Here is a 22,140-nt window from a genome sequence, read left to right on the forward strand (position 1 = left end):
AAAATAAAATAACTTTTGTTTATAGAATTTAGAGACGATGCTTTGTCAAATTTGCTTAAAAGCAAAAAGAACATTAGGAGTTCTAATTAGACTTACTTGGAGTTTTAAAGATGTACATTGTATACATATTCTTTTCTGTTCTATAGTTCGCACTGTATTAGAATATGAATCAATAATATGGTACTTATTCTCAGTTTATCAGATTAACCAAACTGAAAGAGCACTTAGAAGATGTTTGCGATTAATTAGTTAAAAAAAAAATAAAATAATAATAAAATCTAAACTAATGTAAAATCTAATCCAATTTTTTAGGAAATCATTTAGATTTTATTTAGTTAAAGTAAATTTCCTTTTATTTTACTTAGTTCGTTCATTTTTAATAAACCACTTTGATTCTCTTTACACTTTTAACCATCACCGTTCTTCTTAGTCCACAGTGGTCTAAAATAAAAATTAGCCTGTCTTTACTAAATTCGAAAAAAGAAAAATTCCGGTGTTATCCAATTCTTATGTTTATAAGGTCAATAATTTAAATTTTAAGATTGGGTTTTAAAATTTGCCTTAATTTAGGGATAGAAGCATGGTTGAAATCTACAGGGTATTGCACATCATCTCGAGAGATTATTTCAGAAACTAACTAGCAGTGTAAGAATATATCAATTTTACTATGTACTTATATATGTGATTATGATTGGCTTCCCATTACGTTGATATATACATATGTTTTTACAATAGAATATTTGATGAAGAAGGGTTATATGTGCAATAACCTTGTATATTTCAATCATTGATATATAGAAGTTAGGTAGTTTCTTAAACAAAACAATTTAATTTGGCATGAGACATAACTAAGTATATGTTTTTGAGTTTGCCAAGTTTAAAAATACATAGACAGATGTACAAAAGTAATGTCGAAAAAATATATAAGCACAATCAAAATTATTCATTCGCGATGATTTCTTTTTTCGTTTGCTTTTAAAAAAATATCAAGTATAGGTATCAAAAAAAAATAATAAAATACAAACGCTAATCTATAGATAATGTTCTTCGCTATATGGCCGACGTCATAACGACTTTTGTAAAAGACTTAACTTAATTCAATTTGTGTAATAAAAGTGTGAATTCAATAGTATTATTTAAAAACTCTTGTTTATTATTCAATTAAAATCTTCAACAACCTTCATCTAAAACCTTCATGTGGCAAAGGCCTGGCTTAGGATACAACATTTGCAAAGGCATGGTTATAAGGTATACAACATTGTGAACATTTGGTAAATCTACTGTTTATACCGGCCTGACATACTAGTCCCGTGCAAAGCAGCTGTTTTTATGGGGAAAAAATTGTAATTTTTCTTGTAGTCATGACTGTGATAGTCTGACCAAAAAAAAAAAAATGGCAATCAATAAGGTCAATCCTCATTACTGTATTAATAAGACGTAGCTGTATACCTCTACAGTTGAAACTCTAAATTAAGATTTTTCAAAAAACTGCCTACACTTTACTCCTTAGCAATGGCCAGGGTACCGTCCTCTTAATGAAATATTGCTATAAAAAAAAAACGATCAAAATAAATTATTCGAAAATCATAGTTTAGACGAGCTACGATTTCGTTTCAGACCACCGTGCATCGTCCAAGTAGCCTGTAGGTGTTTAAATGATAAAGAAAAACAATGTTGATAACCGTCGCTTATCAATATTATTATTTTCGCCACACAATAAGCGGAAGGGAAACCTAGACCGCGGCGACTCATCAGGCGTGTTCGACAAGAATGAGTTTGAGTCGGTTTGATTTTTTTTTTCCCCCTGTTAAAGTTTCCCTTCCGGTTATATTCCGTGATATTATTATTATACACATGACGGGTTGACGGACGGACGCCGCGGTCGGCCATGTTGACTTGCGTTGATTACGGCCGTTGCGGCGTACGCGATACGGGGTCGTTAGGGAAAAAAAATAAAACAACACCAACCGAATTAACGGAACTATTGTAGTATATAGTAAAATACCATCATGACTTACCTGGACTTGTCGTTCTTTTCGGTGCACACCGAGAAATTGGCCGAAGTACTGTACGAGAGGAACTTCTGCAGCTGTACCGAGGAAATCACGATGGTGTGCAGCCGCGTCCTGGCCAAACCCAGGTAGGCGTTCCGGCCGATGTGCGCGGACGTGGCCCCGGCGGTCGACGTCTCGTACCGACATAATATTATATTATTTAATATTATTATTATATTGTGGTGGCCCCTACGGCCGACCGTGTGTAGACACAGACGAACTGACCATTACACCGGGTAGGTAGGACAAGCTATATCATAGAGGTGATATAGCCTGGCGTGCAAGGGGACAGTGACTGTGAATGGTTTTGGACGGGTCAAAAGTGTTAGAGCGAAACGAGCCGCCCCGGGAGACATGACGGTAGACGGATATAGAGAGACGGAGGTAAATCCGTCCGGAGAAGTGGTGGACAATATTGTGATATCGCAACACATGACCCGGCAGTCTTTATTTTGACATGAAATAATGAAGGGGTCATTTTATTAAATTAACAAAAGCGTTATAGTGTAACAAAAAAACATTGTATCAGCCGGAAAAGGTTTTTTATTCATGGTTACTTGGTAATATTTTCATAATATATTGAATATCAAAAAAGTTCCGTAGCTTTATAATATTCAGTTAAATAGCAGCGTTATTGAACAATTTCAAAAATGTCAGTTAACACCTTTACCCACCGACACCTTCAATTTGTAAAGTAAATGTTTTGTTTCTCTCCGAAAGCATAACGCAAACGTGTTTACGGAATTGTTATACTCTTATCACCGACTTAAAATGACAATATTTACCATGTAATTTTTTGATAATTTTAGAAGAAACAAAAACCTTCATATTAACATCTAAATTGGTATTCCATAAGCGATGCTCTTTGTGTATACACAGTAAATGTTGTCAGTTTTAATTTGGTAAAAAGTTTTTGTAAGTCCCCAAGTCCCCAAGAATAATATGAATAAAAAGAAAAATATTATAATCTAAAAATAGTAAAACTATACTTTCTTGACTCAAATACATTGTTTAATAGAATTAATTATTTACTAAATAAAAGGAAATTTGAAAAATCATTTCGAGGGCTCTAATTCTAAATCAATTGCAACTTTGGCCAATCGCAAGTGCATGTTTTTTTTTTACAATAGAACATTATATTTATGCACTATGTTTTTAAAAAACCAACTTGGATCTTTTCAGAAAGTTATTTTGAATATTATTATATTTTATTTAACGTAGTAGATTTAGTAATTTATTTTTAATATTACCTTTTCAAATTACTCATTTTCAATGTATCTAAGTACCTAATCATTTTTTATCCTTTTTTTTTTTTAAACATTATTTTAGGCATCCTGGAATTCCTAATGACTTATTTATTGACGATAGTCATAGTATCAAAGATGAGAACGAAAGTGAAAATGAACTAGAACTGTATCCAGATTTACGCAAATTAAGTACTTATGTCGAAAACGATAACTTGGAATTGTAAGTATTATAGATTTGGTACGTTTGGTACGTTAACCTGCCCAACATATTATTGTGTATGAAAATATAAAAAAAAATTATTTCTCTAAAAATATAATAGTTCTATTGTGTTTGAACCAATTTAGATTATAAATAGCTATTTATTTAAACAAACATGTAAGTATTAAAAATGTATTTATTTTCTTTAGTATGTTTGTAAGGATGTACTTTTCAAAATATTGGCTTTGTAAACTGTTTGTGTACAACTTCTAAATAGCCAAATTAAGACTAGTAGTTAGTAAGTTCTTTTAGGGTTGGATTTAATAATAAAAACCACTTCCTCTTGTACAATTTACACCTATTTCGTTACACCATACAACAAATTTTTTTTTTTTTGGACAAGTACTATAGAGGGGAGAGACATAACTTTATTTTTAATATCTATAAGATGTCAGGGATGACATTTATATATAATGGAAGAATGGTAGAAATTAAAAATGTACAGTGTGTCCTTCAGAACTAAAAGACTTATCTTTGACAGTTCTTCAACTGCTCGAACATTCGTTTTATCTTCCAAGTTGCTAAAATTTCTAGATTTGTTTTGAGATTTTGAATTCATAAAATAATACAGAATAAAATTATTTAAGCGGAATATTAGTATGAGTTATTTTTATCCTTCAGTAAAAACAAATTCTATTAATTTTAGGGAGCTATTAATAGTTTTTTTTTATTGAATAAAATTTCAAATAAGTAATTAATCAAAAACAAATTTAATGTAACTCAAAAATAATGTGTACAGGGTGATCAACTTAACGTGAACCATTCAATATCTCACTGGGTTTAATTAATAATTACATTATATTTTTTTTTCCATAATTTTTTTATACAATGTGATCTTAATTTCTCATAAATGTTTTTATTTTTAACCCCTTCCATCTTAGTTTTTTCAATAGCAACTTTTGAAACTTAAATGGTAACCATAATTTCATTAGTTTTTTTTTTATTCAGAATAATGTATTAAACATAATGCCAGGTCGATAACCAGTTTTGGACAACTATTTTTAAAGATATAAAAGTTTAAATTTTAGGATGGGAGAGGAAGTGCGGTTGGGAAATGCGCGCAGATAAAAAAAATACTACACTCCACCTTCACAAATCAGACTCAAATAAAATATTTTCGTTTAATATCGGGAATGGGCAGAGATTTATTTATTTTTTTTTTTTGTAATGAAAATTTTGTTTTTTTTTTTAATCTGAAAAAAATGTATAATTTTGTTCTTAAAGAACATATTTCATTTTTTATTCCCAAAATATCCAATTTTACCAAGAAGTTTTATTTTTATTTTTCTAATAAAAAAACTGAATTTTTAAAAAAACATTTTAGATTTGAAAAAAGTTTCATTATTAAAAAAAAATAATAATAGAAATTGATCTCGGCCCATTCAATTTGTTTATTAGATGAAGATAACTTATTTGAGCCTCTGATTTTATGATAAAAATTTTAGAAATTTAAAACTGATCGAAATCTAGTTTTCTTGAAAAATAACTTAAGAAACCTCTATTTTGGGGCCAAAATAAGTGATAACATTTTTTAAAAAAATGTCTTATATTAGACGAATGGAAGTTAAAAAAAAAATTTGAGGTCAGGCTATTGACCACGTGTATGACTCAGAATGCCTTACATGTATATATAATAGCTATGATTTTATTTAAACGAATTTTAGTAATCTAAAATATATCTATAAGTATCTTTCAAATTGGTTCAGCGGTAAAAAAAATATCTTGGGTCCAGACATATAAAAACACATCTCTGTAAAAAAAAATACCTTCTCAGCTCGCCTTTCAAGCTATAATAACATACATTTTTAAGGTTTTTTTTTTAAGTAGTTGTACTTTTTTAGTTTTTACAATTATTAGTATGTGTTATCGGTGAATGAAACCCTTAATACATATGGGAGGGGGAGGTGACATAAAAAAATTATCGAAAATGCCCGATATTAGTTTCATAGAAGCTAAAATTTTCGGGGTCACTAAGCTGGTTAATGACAGTTATAATGACTCTTAAGTCCTTAAGAAAGGGTGGGAAGATGGTGACATGTAAAAATAATGAAAAACGACCAATATTATTTTTAAATCAAGTTCTACACCCCGGGGTAATCTCCATACTACTGGCTCGATTTCCAAGTAGGTGTGATGAGGACGAGGATGTGGAGGGAATGGAATACTGTTTGCATTGTAAGCCGAGTACACTTGGCTAGGGTATAATATAGGTAATTACAATTTATAAGGGTATAACATTAATAAATACTACACTAGAAATATACAGGGTGTACACATAAATGTATGTCATCCTAAATCGAGTCATATACTATGATGGAGGGTAGGTACTAAAAATATATATTCGCTTCTATATAAAACATTTGGAATGTTCAGGGTTGTGTCTCGAGAAGTTTATGATTTAATAAAATAAAAAATACAACAATTTTTCATGATAATATGTTCTACAAAATACTTTTAAAAAATTGACCAGTCATTTTTTATTTTATTTTTTAGAAAATCAAATTATGGCACTGGAATGAAAAGAATAATTAGCTCGCTAAAAGACATCGGGTTCGTCGTAAGCGAAGACAAAATGTACACAGTAAAACCTTCACAGATTTTCTACCATAAAAAACACATCAGACACTTCAGCCCGAGTCGAAGTTTTTTTCCATCTGTCCCAGAAGTTAGTATAGTATCATAGTACAGTATTATGGTATTTGACGTTTTTGTCTATGAAAAAAATACAAAATAAAATCATCCGATTTATTCCTATTTTTTAAATACAGATTAGTTTTTATGGAATTATCTTAGTGTTTAAAAAAAAAAATGTATTATTATTATTTTGCCGAACAGACTAGTATAGCCAATTAAATTAAAGTTGCAGCTTTTCTATTCCTCTTTCTCCTCCTTACTGTTAACGTTCTAGGTTCCTATTTTATACTGCGTGTACCTATCATATATATATATGTGTGTGGAAAACTGTGTATTTTAATTGCAGACAAAAAAGAAAAGAGGATATCCGAGTTGGAGTCATAGCAAAAATAAACTGTCTTCCAAGTACTGGTCTATGAGACATATATTATTTTCTAAATTCGATAACGGAATCTTGTTGGACGCAGGTAATTAAAATATGAGAATGTAACCGTCGTTGTGATAATAATAATAATAATTGTCCATATTTTCTGCAGAAAGTTTCTATTCGGTTTGTCCAGAAGTTTTGAGTTATCACATAGCGAAACGCTGCAGAAGTGACATTGCTATGGACCCCTTTTGTGGGGCTGGCGGAAACATAATACAATTAGCTCTTACGTGTAATTTAGGTATGTATAAAACATTCATCATTTTTTGTCTGTGCATTTATAAAATGGACGAAAAACCCGAACAAATTTCCTTTTATATATATATATATTAAGTACTGGGGTTTGTTTAATTTTTATAAAGTACATTTTTATTACTATTAAAAATTTATTTTTAATTTGTTGTACTACTCTAAGTTCGTTAAATAATTCACAGGAACAAAAAAACAACTATGTAAGCATGACGCTAACACAATACCAATTGTGTTACAAATCATAACGATACTTCCGACGGGTTAATTTTGAGTTCTTTTAGAAACGTTTTAGAACTGTTAGATGTAGAAACAATTTTTTTGATACAAAAATATATGTTTAATACACATTTGAGAAAACAATTAAATATCAAAATATATATATATTTGCTGTGTTAATATAATATGAGCTTACAAATTTTAGCCTGATGTTAGTTTAATTTAGTGCCTATACATTTATGCTTAAACTTCAAAGCCTTCGACTAGGTTACCAAAATAGAAAATGACCAAAAATAAAAAATTATAAATATTAAACAAAGTTTATAAGCGTTAAAAAAAAAATAACAAAAACGTATTCAATTAACAAAATCTACTAAATTATTATCTTAGAAAAGACTATAAGTTATGTCAAACGGATTTTCTCCTAGATTCACGTGGAATCGAATTAAATGATTTTGGTAATTTAAAGTAAAAAAAGTAACATTTTTCGAACCAAAATGTACATTACTTGTTATTACTTCCTTAAAATGAATAAAAAATATGATATTCCTTTATTTTCATATCATATGTTATGTTATATCTTTTTTTTACATCATATTTTATTCAGCTGAACTTAATTTGAACTCGATTATTGAATATGTACCCTAACCCATTTTGCAAGCTATTTTTTATTTTGTTGATAATTTTCATTATTTTAATTGAAATGAAAATTGATTATATTAATGTAAACTTTAAGGATGCGAACGATAATAAGTTATTCATCTGTCTATTGTAGTTTGTTGCTCTTGTGATCTCTACTTCGTCGTTAACAATATAATGAAAATATAATTATTAATAAAATTTATACTTAAACCAAACAAATCCCAACCTTATCGGGCGGGGAAGAGCAGGGGGATACCGAAATTTGGGTTAAGGGAATTTTTTGATAAAGGCATGTCCTAAGTTATAGCAAATCAAGTTGAATGTTGAAAACCCGGTCAATTATTTTTCTGTCTGTATATCTTTTTAACCGCTGAACCGGTTTCTTCGTGCAACTTTTCGTGTCAAGCCTAATATTGTATTCACCCTAATACTAAAAACACAGTTTAATGGCTTTTTGATGTTTAAATTTGTTCAATTAAAAATGTAAATAAAATTATTAATTGGATGTCTGCAGATGTAATACATTTGTATTTATTAGGTTATTTAGCTTATATTTAATTAAAGTCCCCTAAATAAAAAAAAAATACTCATAAAGTATTCTTACCCTATTATTTATTTTTTTTAATCTATGCATATTTTAAACGACAGTAATATCGTTTTTTATAATATTGATATATTATTATAATTAATATTTTTTATTCTTTTTCTTGTTTCAGTTATAGCTATTGATATTGATCCGGAAAAAATTAAATATGCAAAACACAACGCCGAAGTGTATGGCGTTGCACACAAAATTGAATTTATTATTGGCGATTTTTTCGCTCTTGCTAGAAATTGTAAAATGTTAAAAACCGATGTAGTTTTCATGTCTCCTCCTTGGGGAGGACCAAAATATTCGGTTGACGAAAAATTTAGTTTAGAATCGATGTGCGACAATCAATTTGGTGGTGGTTATGGCATATTTGATCTTGTGAAAAAGATTGCACCCAGTATTGCTTTTCATATGCCAAAGACGACTAACATATTTGAAGTAAGACACGCCGTATATTAATTATCGTACTAATTGTTATTTCTTATTATTATTATAATTATTATTTTTTTTTACATTTTTTCTTATTGTGTTGTTTGTTTTTTACCTTTTAGTGTGTATGGTTAGCCAAAGGATTTGGAAAAGTGGAAATACAACAAAACATAATTAACGACAGGTTGAATTCGATAACTGCGTTTTACGGAGAATTCACAGAAGTAACTGATAACGACTATTGAGATTTATATTATTAATATAAATATAATTATATTTCCATTTCCACAAATATTACCGATTTATATTATTATCATACATTGGCACGGAAAAACGGAGCGAAATGAAATTTTGTGTATTCGCCCGTTTTTCTTTTAAAAGTATTTTTTTTTTTTGTTCAGCCCAATTTTTTTGCTTTTACTGTAAAGTAAACTTAAAATTTATAAACTTTAACGGCAGGTACAAAAAGGACTTGATCAATTTTTAATTTTCGTTATGTTGTTATTAACAAACCCAAGAAAACTTTTTAATCTTTAAAGCAATTTCTTCATTTATACGGTTCATCGATAAAAAAAAAATGCATACAATTGTATATGTAACCAAATGTTTCCCACATTTTCAATCGTAAATGTGTCTCTCTTTGCGATTGGAAATAAACATGACCGAGTTATTGTTTGCGGAATTATATCCGTATAAATAAATTTGTATTTGTTTCGGAGAGAATAAATCCATCAGAAGCGATTTTAGTTAAAACATTTTTTTTTTAACATCGTTTAACATTCTGACACAGAACAACATATTATATTGTTTTAATAAAGTGTGATAAGTGTAGGCTTAGATCGACTTAAAAAAAGTACAAAGAAATTTCTCCATCAACTGAAGTTAAGTTAACGTCACGAGCCCGTATGGTTGGATCGTTACATTTTAAAGATTTTTTATCAAAACGTGAATCATAGGCAAGGTATTTTAGGAGTACTCACAAATGTTAATTCACCGTGTTGGTTAAACATTACCAAAAATTATTTATTTTTCCAATTAGTTTAATTGTATTTGACGTAACTGAATATCGAAAAACACTATACAATGATAATATTATGGTTAACAATATATTTGTTTAAAGAATTTACACTTGTAAGGGAAACCGAGTACACATAATAATTAGAATAATAGATATATAGAATAATAATAGATCACAAAAATAATAATAATAAATACCTAACGATGATAAAGTAATTTAAAAAAAAAAATTTTAGACAAATTATTTGATACATTTTTTTTAATTGGTTAAGGTTGTGTTAAATAAATCAATATTCTCCAGCGCATTACACAATAATAACATACAGTTGAGCGGAGCATTAATACTATAATTTTGGCGTTAAGGAGAAATGTAAAACGTGGAAGGTGATGATCTTAACGTAACGTTAGGAACATTAAATGGAATGATCTGTAATATTTCAGGACAATCAATTTGGCAATTTAATAATCGAACGAATTAGGGCTATATATAGACAGGCTGGATTTTTAAACTCCCAACAAATGCGCTTTAAAAAACCGAAGGGCTTTGGTACACATTTGAGTGATGTCCACGGAACGATAGATCACTAGATAAAATAATACCCAAGTCTTTTACATGATTAAGTTTAACTAAATCAACACCACCTATTTCATAAGAAAATAAGTCGGAAGATTTACTACGGGAGAACGAAATTTGAGAGCATTGAGGAATTTACGCCGAGGCCATTTATTATACACCAATTATAAAAGCTACCTATTGAGATCTTCTTGAAGCTTATAGCAATCCAAACGAGAGTTAATATTTGAGAACAACTTCACATCATCCGCAAAGAGAATGCACCGGGAATACCGGATTACTTTTATAAGTCGTTCATAAATGTGGTAAAAAGCAGTGGTGACAAATGGCTACCTTGGGGCTTGGGGTACTACATTTATAACTGAAGATGTAGAGTTGCCAACTTATTATTTTTATATCTAATTTTGAAACTTAAGCGGTAACGCAAGGTAATTGTAAAAACTAAAAAAGTACTAATTAAAAAAAAAACCCTTAAAAATGTATGTTTTTGTAGTTTTAAAGCCGAGCTGAGAAGGTATTTTTTTTTACAGAGATGTGTTTTTTTGTGTCTGGACGCAAGATATTTTTTTTACCGCTGAACCAATTTGAAAGATACTTATAGATATATTTTAGATAACTAAAATTCGTTTGAATAAAATCATAGCTATTATATATACATATAAAGCATTCTGAGTCATACACGTGGTCATTAGCCTGACGGCTGACCTCAAATTTTTTTTTTGACTTCCTTTGGTCTAATATAAGATATTTTTTTTTTTTACATTTTGATCACTTATTTTTTCCCCAAAATAGAGGTTTCTTAGTTTTTTTTCAAGAAAACTCGATTTCGACCAGTTTTAAATTTCTAGAATTTTTATCATAAAATCAGAGACTCAAATCAGTTATTTTCATCTAATAAATAAACTGAATGGGTCGAGATAAATTTTCTATTTTTTTTTTTTTTAATAATGAAACTTTTTTTTTAAATTTGAAATTTTTTTTTAAAAATTCAGTTTTTTTATTAGAAAAATAAAAATAAAACTTCTTGGTAAAATTGGATATTTTGCATATTTTGGGAATAAAAAATGAAAAATGTTCTTTAAGAACAAAATTATACTTTTTTTTCAGATTTAAAAAAAAACAAAATTTTCATTGCAAAAAAAAATAAATAAATCTCTGCCCATTCCCGATATTATACGAAAATATTTTATTTGAGTTTTTGATTTTATGATAAAAATTTTGGAATTTTAAAACTGGTCGAAATATATTTTTCGTGAAAAATGACTTTAAAAACCTCCAATTTAGGGGTCAAATATGGCTGATTAAATTTCAACAAAATTAAAGTCTTATATTAGACTAAAAGAAGTTCATAAAAAAAAATTCGAGGAGGTCGGTCTAATGACCGTGTGGTTTGTCTCAGAATGTCCCAAATATATATACAGAATGATTAACTAACCGTGAACCACTCAATATTTGAATGGGTTTAATAAGAAATTAAATTTTTTCTTTAAATAGTATTTTTATGCAATGTGATCTCAGTTTTTCATCAATTTGTTGTGTTTTTACCTCCCTCTCATCTTAGTTTTTTTGATAGACACTTTTGAAATTTAAATGGCACCTAACGCATAATTTCATTAACTTTTTTAATTGAGAATAATGTACTACAAATTTTGACTGGTCGATAACCGTCTTCAGATAACTATTTTTGAAGTTTCAAGTTTAGGGCTGAAAGAAAGGTAGAATGTAGTATTATTTTTACCTGTGCGTATTTCCCAACTACTCTTCCCTTCTTATCCTAACTTTTAAACTCGTAATTAAACGTATAACCCGTATTGGACAACCATTTTTGAAGTTAAGTAGTAGTTACACTTCATAAACATTGTTATATCTCCGTTTAGAGTCACATTATGTCACTATAGGCATTGATAGACTTTGTTGACACCGACAGTTGCTTTATAATGAACCCATTCCCAAGATTTGTCGGTAAAAGTTAGCATAATATGTCATCAACGTAAGAAACGACTAAACCATCAAAATGTAGATCACTGACTATGTAGATATACAATATAAATAATATAGGACCCAGTACGCTTCCATGAGGGACTCCATATTCAACGTTTTCCCGTATGTTATAGTTTTTTTAAATTTAATTTAATGCTAACCTGCAACCCTAAGAAAAGGGTTATTATTATTCTTTACGTTGTGTTTATATTTTTAATATAATTAATAGATAGATAATATTATTAATATCACACCGCAAAGTATAAAGGTAATTCTTTTTAATTTTTTTTTGCTGATACTCCTTCAAACATTTAACGTACTTTTATATAAAATGTTTGATTTACTAATAATTATTATTTTCTAGTATCAATATTTTTCTCGTAGGTACTTCATTTATTTTAGGAGTTATGTTGCTGATAATTTTAAATATTCGGACCGTGTTACTCGGTCCGAGGTAGTCTTAGTAGGACAAAACTACATATTATAAAAACGATAGATGGTTTAATTATTATTACACTAGTCTACAGTTAAAATAATTACTATTTTGTAGTTTTTCTTTTTAAAATATTTTTGTTTATGCTGTATAGGTATTACAATATTTAAATGTTGAACTTCTTTACTATTTTCAAGGTGTCTATCGATTTTTGAAACCTCAATTAACTAAGTATATTTCAAAATTCGATTATTTGATAACTAGTTTTGAATAATTATTTTTTAAGTTTGAAATTTAGGATGGGATGCGGAGAGCAGTTGACCAATGCGCGTAGATAAAAATAACTAGAGTTATCCCGTCTTACATTTTAAACTTTTATATAATTGTAATACTTATGATTTAAAACTGATTATCGACCATTCAACATTTTCAGCAAACTATTATTAATTTAACGAAAAAAACAATGCACGGTGAAAAACAAGTATACACCCAAATAAAATGCAAAATGGTGTCATCCTTATTTAGATTATAGCGTTTGAATTATGTTCGGTTTAACTAATTATTTTAACGTTACCTATGTTGGAAATAAATGTATAAAAAAAGTGTTAAGGGGATCACATGCGGTCTGTTTTTAAGGAGATTTGTATAGGCAATACTTAAGAAAAAAAAACAGTTTTTAATAAATTTCATCCATGTCAATTAATTTACAGATTAATTTGTAAAAGCTTCAGGTTTTTTAATTAAAATATTAAACCCCAAATTTGTTACATAAAAAATGCAAAAAATCAAAAAATCTGTTTCTTTCATAACATAGTAAAGTTGCCAAAGAACTTCTTTACTCAATCTAAATTGGACCATCCTAAGTAGTCGACATTTTGGTTTAAAACGTGAAAAAACCAGACCCCGTGCAATCCTCTTAAACAACGAATAAATACATGTTATGGAATAATACAATTTTAAAGTTATAGTGACTTAGAATATTTGTGAAAAAGGTTCTTTTGTGATCTTTTTAATTAGTCATTTTTAATAATTTTCAGTCATATTAATAACAATTTTACCGATAACAGGTTTCCAAATAAACATAGTTAAACTTAACATCGAGAAACGTTCAGTTGTAATTTATATTATCGATGTAGGTCCACTAAGGATTGCATAATATTCAAGATACGACTAAAGGAAGCTTCATAGAAAAAATATTATTCTACTTATTCAAGTGGTTATGATAGACCAAAAAAATAATTAATCTAACAATAAGAATTCTCGGCAATATTTATAATCTGTAAATAAAAATTTGGGGAAAAAAACAACCTATAACCATTTAGTAAACGAGATTTAATCTATATACCAATATATATAATTATTATGTAACTGGTTATTTAAAAAAAAAACTCTAAGGCCAAAAAAAACATTTTTTGACAAAAATGTTTAAAAAATAGTTGGTACGGAGCATATAGTGAGGTCTGGTAGGTCTAAAGGAGTTATTATAATTAAAAATTATATGATTACTTTAAATACAAAGGCATCAACGTAAACCTTATCCTGAAAAACTAGAAAACCATTACGCGACTGTATAAATGTGTTGCTTATACTTAACGACACGAGTGAGTCCGATTTCACCAACGATTTTAATTAGCGCTAAGACGTTAACCGTCTAAAATTTGCTGGCTAACCGCAATTAAAATCGTTGGTAGAATAAGGCCTTATGTACAATTTTTTCTTTTTAATCGACAATTCAGTTGGATTTTTTCACATATAAAATAGGTAGTTCTTAGATTTTTTTATAAATAGAATTAATTTTCTAAACAAATTACCTATATTTTATATAATTTAACACGTACAGAATTTCCGTAATAAGTACGTTAAAAACGTTATTAACTATAATTATATTTTTTAAAAAAAAATTTTCAGAGGACTGCGTACAGTCTGTTTAATCGTTTTTCTCGTAAGTCGTTTACAAATCTATCGGCTTTTGCACTCAGGCTCGTCGGTGTTTTGTAATTTTCAAACAAATGTGCGTTTCTTTGGTACATAAACACGGCGGCTAGAAAGTCCCACGCCGTGAAGTCCGGCCAAAGTACTTGTGTGAAATAAATATAACTGTACGAACACTGAAACACAGACGAAATGGTCAGGTATAATGCACTGACAAACACAAACCTGTATATTATTTCGATGTACCTGCCATATCATAAAGTCACTAAGTCTGGTTTCTCCCGAAGTGCGTATCAACAAATCTGGCGGCGGCGAAGGATACGTATACAAACACTTATCGATTATGTTGACGTTTAGATCGGAGAAGTCCAAACAGTTTTCCTTGACGCCGTTGGCTATATGATTCAGAGCGTTGGTTAATTCGTCGTGACCTGTGTGATTGAATGATAATATGTTTACGATTGTTTAATTTTAACAAGGGAAAACTTCAAACATAACGGCAAATTAACCTGTGTAACCGAAAGCAACGTTCAGGATCGCTTGAGTGTTGTGTCGGGTGACAAACATGGATTCGGCCATAAGTTTGGTCAAGTCGTCGGGCAATTTCGATAAATTCCCAATAATTTTTACGCACACTCCGTGTTCATTTAGTTTATCTCTAAAACAAGAAAACGCATTTGATCAGTATAAAATTGTACACAAACAATGTTGTTCAGACGGTACACGTTTTGACTCGGCAAAAAAAAAGTAAAATACATAAGATATAAGTTAGATTATTTCTAACGTGTTATTTACTTGTTGACGACAAGTAACGTTTTACTTAGAAAAAGTCATCTCTGAAGAATTATCAATATTGACTATTTGAACGTTGCAGTTGTACTAAAATTATTTTTCACTTTTATATAATATTGTTTACCGTTAAACCGATAGATACAATGTTTCGCTTACTTTTCTTGTAAGAGTTTCTTGAACTTTTCTCTGGTAAGATCAAATAGTGCTTCGATTTCCTCTTGCGTTCTCTTGAAGTTTTCTAAACTGAATGCGTACACAGTAACTTCTTTGATGCCCAAATTCAAACACCATTGTAAAGTTTCAGATAGTTTATCGAACCTAGAAAAAAAGAAACTTAGTGTTAGGTTTATTTACGTTAGATTTCTATTATATAGGTAACATAAGGTTAGGGTTAGGTTGAATTTAGGTTAGATTTAGATTAAAAAGGTTAGGGTTTTTTGACTATAGAACTACCGACAACTATCAAATATGAATAACGAGGAAATCAATTAACCCTGTCCGAATTTAGGAATGAATTCAGTAGATTAGAAAATCATAAGCTAGTAACATTAACGACGAATGCAGGGAGTTTTTACAGCGAGCCAGTAAACATTTGTCTTTGCTAGCACTCATCGTACAGAGGTTAAAAACGCACAAAATTGATTTAATCATAGATTACTTGCTGCTAAAAATCAAACTTATGGCTTTAAGAGAACAATGACCAAACAATATGTCTGAAAGGCTATAGATGTATCACTCAGTTTAAATGGGACAAAGTTCATACTGGCAAAATCGCTATGTACCGAAAAGAAGATTGAGTGTCGTTTATAACTCTGCACTTTCTTATGAAATTCATGTGCAACATATGTCAGCGATATTGAAGATTTCTTTTAACTAAATTTGTTAGCATACACTTACACACCCTGTAACATTACTGAAATAGTTGCAGTCATCAAAAAAACAAATTATGATTTAATACCAATCATTCTATCCGTAGACTTCAACTCTGATGCCAAGAGAAAAAAAAGCCAATTTTTTTTTTAAGTAAATAAACATTAATTTTTTGATTAGACAAATCATCGTCGTCAAGGCTTAATTTTTCTCTATTTTATCAGATAAGACGCTCTTTTGTTCAGCAGAGGACACTATTTATTAAAGTAATTATTAAACACTAATTGTATGATAACAAAAAAGAAATACTGATAAACAAGCGCAATTAGTGTTAGGAGGTTTAGTGTTGTTCAGTTTGTAGGTACCTACAATCGTTTCGTATAAGTAGTGATTTTGTGTTATGCACAGTAAGGCCTGTGTGGAGAAAGAAAAAGATGATACCTTCCAACTCCTAAGTGAACTACCAAAATTACTATCCTTTTTAAAACATTCTGAAGAAACGTTGTAGTTTGTTAACAAAATTGAAAACTTTCTTGCAGCAACAATGTACTCAGAATCATAAACAAAAAAAAAAATAGACTCTACAACACTGAATCTGACTGGACAAGTTTGTTAAAGAGAACATTATAGGTCCGAATTGTCAAGTTGAACGCCGACAGTTGTCTGGAGCCAGCACCCAGCACCGGCACCGATTTTACCGGTGTGTGTAGGTGTGAAAACGACATCTAAATGTCCGTAGCTAGGTTTTAACTATCGTTCGCACAATCTCACCCTTTCGAATGTCCCTCGCTGTTGTCCACGTTTTTCTTTCTTGCATAACGTCTGTTGCCGTCCATTATGAACGCTACATGCTTTGGCATCGGCCCGTACGTCAAGACGTGTCCCCAAAAGCGTTGCGGCCATGTCATCGAGTTGTCACGGATCCAAGACATGACGTCTCTGCTGTGGACATACCTGTAATCGGTGATCGGAAAGTGACCGGTGTGGCGGGCACGGGCCTGCAGTCGTCCGAAAAATCACAAGCCGTTTTATCATCGACATATATTTCATATTGTATTAACCAATACCGTTTTTACTCACCTGTGATGATTTATTTTTTAGTTTTCATACATACTCCCTCAAATATAGTGGAGCAAACCGAAAAGCCACGTAACGACTATAACGAGTGAGAACCAATTTATTAGCTGTTAACACAATAATAATATTATTATATATATTAAAAAATCGTGATAACATCCATTGATAATATTATCTTGCTTAAACCGCCAGCGTCGGTTTGGATATTGGAGGATAATATAATAGCCGTTATCTTCACTGCATTCTACCTCCAGCCGGCCGTCGCGGCCGTCGCGGCTGTCACTGTTATCACTATCTAACAATCTCAGAGTCATACAATATGGTTTTTATGTCAACTTGCTCAAAGTGACTGATTTGTTAAAAATATAAATATGAACTGATTTGCTTGTACCTAACTATATTAAAATAATTAGATTACATACGATTGACGGAAACCGAGCCTTGTCAAACATTCTCACCGTATAGCTGTGTAACAGTAAGTGTCCAAGTTACATTAATATTGATTCATGGTCTTATTTATAAAAATTAATTAATAGTCTACAGTTTACGAGTTGGGTATTGAATTTTTAAACAATTTCGATGATTTTCATGCATTCGTTATAGACTTTTAAAGTTTTAAAATGAGAAGTGCCGTTGGTGCTCCTAGGGACGATAAAATTGATAAAAAGTTACAGAAAGATTTTGATTGTGTTTTTTTTGTTAATTGTGAGTTCTATTTACATTTAGGGTGAATAATATATTATTGATAAATTTACTGTTTAAATTATTTTATAGTATCTCTTTATACTATCTGAAATATTTTTACCTTACTAATCTATTGGTTGTATTTGTTACGAAATTTTAAAGATGAACTACCAAATGAAATATTATATCCAAACGAGAAAGTTTCTAATAAAAACTGCAGGACATTAAAAAACGTATGCCATATATTAATAAGAAATACAAACATTGGCCTGTGATGACTAGTTTTTATTTATCTTTTTATTTCAATAGAGTATTCTAAAATATATTATGTTCTTAATTTCATTGTTCAAAGACTGACAAAACCAAAGTGCTGTTATTTTTTTTAGTGGTTAAATAATATAATTTTTTAAGTTTAACGAAACATTGTACTTTAACTTTAATTATATTATATTATGTCTCATTACGTTGTAGCAAGTATGATCTTAATATTTTATTATATTAATTATGCTATTAATTTGTTAATCAAAGACTGATTCAACAAACTTACATGAGTTTGTTTTTTAGCCTTGACTGTTTGATCTATTTGAGGATTTATTCCCCTATATAGGGATTTCATTTAGAATTTTATTGACAATACCAGTGTCTGTTGCAAGTGGAGAAAGAAGCTTCTCTAAATTCAAATTATTAAAAACCTACCTAAGGTCAATCATAGCACAAGACACCCTAACATCCTTAGCTACAAGTATTGAAAATCTTATTGCTTAAAATTCTGACTTCTCAGAATTAATTAAAGTATTTTCAGATAGAAAAGTGAATTTTTATTACCTTTTAATATTTATTAATTTAGTACCTCTGTAACGAAGTTTAAAATTAACAAAATAATAAGGAATTTTTTTAATTTTAAACACAGCTTATCTACATAAGCGTATTACTGGCCACCTGTTATCAACAAAATATTTTTTAAAGTTAGTTTCTGTTCAGCGTTGGTTTTACTATGACTCCCAAATAACAAAAAACAACACAAGTACATTTCGGTTTCTAAATAGTTTTTAATTTTGTTTTTGTGTTGTCATTTTATTTACTTTTCCATTGTAGTTAATTCAGTGTCATTGTCATTGTCCGCTATACAATGTTTAGCGACCGGTTCCAGGGAAAATTAATGACAGTGTTTTATAGTGTTGGCAGTAAGCCTTTGGCAATTTGGAAAATAGAAGTTGGTTTATAATTACTAGCCGGTTTTTTTTAAAATTATGTTTAATGGTTTCTTTTATTTATCTAATCATAATTTCTTGTCAGTCGAAAGAAGGCGATATCAGAACCGTCCAAGACGAACATCTCAAATCAAACGTTCTACAAATATTGTCTAACAATGTTACTACATGTTCCATAAGCACACCACCTGATTCTGCCGCTTCCCTAGGTATTCGTTTACCATTTATAGTGTTGCTCATGAAAAACCTCAACAGATACTTTACGTTTGAAATAACGGTAAGACTAAAACACAAAGTAAAGCCATATAAAAAAAATATAGCGTCAAATTAAAATTATAACTATTTTCTATACTGCCCTCGTGTATTTAAAATTTTCAACCGGCTTGTTTGTTGTAAATATGAATTGTACAAGAGTACAATAGTAAAAGAGGTCTGTTAGGTAGGTAAACCTTAACGATGCTTTATTTTATTTACCACTTCTTCGATTCCTCTATTCTCTAGCTACACTTATCCTGAATTTTGAATTTTAATATTAAATTCATGTAAAACTATGTTTACTACTGGCTTTCAAATCGCTTAGGTTTTGGATAACGTTAACGTCCGCCGCCGTTTCCGAGTCAGCAATTACCAGTCTGCCACCAGAGTGAGCATGTACATGTGCACTATGCCTCTGTGTCTGAACAACGATTGGAACCAAATACAGTTCAACTTGGCCAACTTCACTGAGCGCACGTTTAACACCACGTACGTGGAGACCGTCCGGATTCAGGTGCACGCCAACTGTAGGGTGCGAAGGATATACTTTTGCAATCAGCTGTATCCGGATGAACAACTGCCGTTCGATTACAGGATGTTCAGTACTAAACCCCTCCGAGAAAAACCAAAAAGCATGTTAGTGAAAAAAGTTAAAAAAGTCAAAGCCTAAACCTGTTTTAAACATTCACTTTTGACAGCGTTAATACAGTTGTATGTTAACAAATGTTCTAATTCATATATATTTGTTAGTGTTTTTTTTTTTTAAAGAAAACGCGCAACCAGGAAAATAACATTGAATGGTAGGATAAATCCTACGTTTTTTAAGGAAAACCTAATAAATAGTTAATTGCTCGTTAACGACTAAGAAATTTGTTTCTAACGACCATTCTCTTACCATTACTTAAGTTCTCCAACAATCTTCCTCCTGTACAATTTGTATTTATCATACTTCTCTATGTCACGCCGCAAACTTAGCTTGGTTATTCTTCTGACACTTTTTTTTTTTTATTGAACTATCCGTTTTCCTATAAAAATGCTTACTACACCGTTATCGTCATTTAATTGTGTTATATCATGCCAAATTTTCTTACTTAAGCCCGAGTTCCAGCAATTCCAATGTATCTTTACACGAACCAATTCACTCAGTTTTTCTAACCGCCATATCTCTGTTTTCTGTTAAGATGGGCTTTTGAAATTTGAAACATAGATTCAGCTCGAGTAGCTTAGGAGACTGTAAAAATTTGAGCCATTAATAGAAAGCATTTTCAAAAGGGGAGAATTTCAAAGTTTCAATTTTTGTTGCTGACCGACTCATCATCAAAAATTACCCATTTAGGTAGATAAGTGAAATTTGACACAAAGGTGTGTATGTCTTATAGTTTAACTAAAGGTAAAAATCTGAAAGTAACAATTTTCTACAAATTTAGGAAGAATAGTTCTAAATGCATGAAGTGAACATGCACACAAATATTGCTTGATTAGATTAGCATTAATTAATCACAGATCCCCGCGCCGTCGAAACAAACGTTCTCTTCCACAGTGCCAAAATATGCCATATGGCATTAAGCAATTGTTTGTAATTGACAGTAAATACTTATCAAACATAATGTTTTCATGACTTTATTGTATTTTATTTTATTTGTCAGTCATCAAATGCAGAATATTTTGATATTAAATAATAATATCATTTTTTAATTAAGTCTATATAGTCTATACTCCACCTACTACTCCACACGCACATACACATTGTCAACATGCGTCTATAACAACACTATCTAACAATCTCAGAGTCATACAATATTATGGTTTTTATGTCTAAGTTGCTCAAAGTGACTGATTTGTTTGAAATATAAATATGAACTGATTTGCTTATACCTAAATATATTAAAAGAATTAGATTACATACGATTGACGGAAACAGAGCGTTGTCAAACATTCTCACCGTATAGCTGTGTAATAGTAAGTGTCCAAGCTACATTATTATTGATTCATGGTCTTATTTATAAAAATTAATTAGTAGTCTACAGTTTACGAGTTAGGTATTGAATTTTTAAACAATTTCGATGATTTTCATGCATTCGTTATAGACTTTTAAAGTTTTAAAATGAGAATGTGCCATTGGTGCTCCTAGGGACAATAATATTGATAAAAAGTTACATACAAATTTCGACTGTGTTTTTCTTGTTAATTGTGAGCTAAAATTATTTTATAGCTTCTCTTTATACCAGTTGCAGTAAATTTACCTTACTAATCCATCGGTTTTATATATTACGAACAAGAAAATAATAACAATAAATATGATGGCAAAAGTCCAGTAACATTGACTATAGTAGCATTGATTATATTTATAATAGATATCCAACCAAGACAAATTTTACTTCTGGACGGGCGCTAGTTGTATGATTTTCATTGTAAGCGGTACTACTAGAGCATGTCCCATGTCAGCTTATAGAACTGAAATTTGTTTCTGTTGGCTATCTAAAATATTTACAATTAATGGTTTAGTTTTATTTATTATCTACTTAAAAACTATTTTAATGCTGTTACTATTATTAAGTAAAGA

The 22,140-nt window shown here is 30.0% G+C and overlaps 4 protein-coding genes across 6 annotated transcripts in view; 3 read left to right on the forward strand and 1 right to left on the reverse strand.

Moving 5' to 3' along the window:
- Positions 1 to 9,046, forward strand: part of LOC126837531 (trimethylguanosine synthase-like) — a 60,330-nt gene extending 51,284 nt beyond the window's left edge. Inside the window, exons 1-7 of one of the 2 annotated variants that reach the window (XM_050571475.1) lie at positions 1,876 to 2,140; positions 3,384 to 3,521; positions 6,054 to 6,225; positions 6,541 to 6,661; positions 6,731 to 6,862; positions 8,448 to 8,761; positions 8,875 to 9,046. In XM_050571475.1, coding sequence (XP_050427432.1) covers positions 2,010 to 2,140; positions 3,384 to 3,521; positions 6,054 to 6,225; positions 6,541 to 6,661; positions 6,731 to 6,862; positions 8,448 to 8,761; positions 8,875 to 8,997 — 1,131 coding nt within the window. In that variant the 5' untranslated portion in view covers positions 1,876 to 2,009 and the 3' untranslated portion in view covers positions 8,998 to 9,046. Of the gene's footprint in view, positions 1 to 1,875; positions 2,141 to 3,383; positions 3,522 to 6,053; positions 6,226 to 6,540; positions 6,662 to 6,730; positions 6,863 to 8,447; positions 8,762 to 8,874 lie in introns of those variants that run through there. The other variant, XM_050571477.1, reaches the window with a different exon arrangement.
- LOC126837532 (uncharacterized) overlaps positions 1 to 22,140 on the forward strand; it is a 60,087-nt gene that overhangs the window by 34,800 nt on the left and 3,147 nt on the right. Inside the window, exon 1 of one of the 2 annotated variants that reach the window (XM_050571479.1) lies at positions 20,481 to 21,536. The exons of the other annotated variant lie outside the window; for it this stretch is intronic. The gene's annotated coding sequence lies outside the window, so the exon portion shown is untranslated. Of the gene's footprint in view, positions 1 to 20,480; positions 21,537 to 22,140 lie in introns of those variants that run through there. 2 annotated transcript variants of the gene reach the window in all.
- Positions 12,926 to 17,562, reverse strand: LOC126837533 (dehydrodolichyl diphosphate synthase complex subunit DHDDS-like). Its single transcript, XM_050571481.1, has 6 exons — positions 17,431 to 17,562; positions 17,122 to 17,348; positions 15,637 to 15,798; positions 15,198 to 15,346; positions 14,935 to 15,119; positions 12,926 to 14,864 (listed from the first exon to the last, which is right to left on the reverse strand). Exons 2-6 carry the CDS (start codon positions 17,280 to 17,282, stop codon positions 14,661 to 14,663), a joined length of 861 nt encoding a protein of 286 aa, XP_050427438.1. The 5' UTR covers positions 17,283 to 17,348; positions 17,431 to 17,562; the 3' UTR covers positions 12,926 to 14,660.
- Positions 19,047 to 20,271, forward strand: LOC126837535 (uncharacterized). Its single transcript, XM_050571483.1, has 3 exons — positions 19,047 to 19,324; positions 19,408 to 19,599; positions 19,903 to 20,271. The coding sequence occupies exons 1-3, from the start codon at positions 19,241 to 19,243 to the stop codon at positions 20,245 to 20,247; spliced, it is 621 nt and encodes a 206-aa protein (XP_050427440.1). The 5' UTR covers positions 19,047 to 19,240; the 3' UTR covers positions 20,248 to 20,271.

This window comes from Adelges cooleyi, unplaced genomic scaffold, assembly GCF_023614345.1.
Source record: "Adelges cooleyi isolate 19-005CV unplaced genomic scaffold, UGA_ACOO_1.1 ACOO_flye_CR_arks_rails_tigmint_CR_PRNA_25, whole genome shotgun sequence".
In the NCBI taxonomy this organism is placed as follows: Eukaryota; Metazoa; Arthropoda; class Insecta; order Hemiptera; family Adelgidae; genus Adelges; species Adelges cooleyi.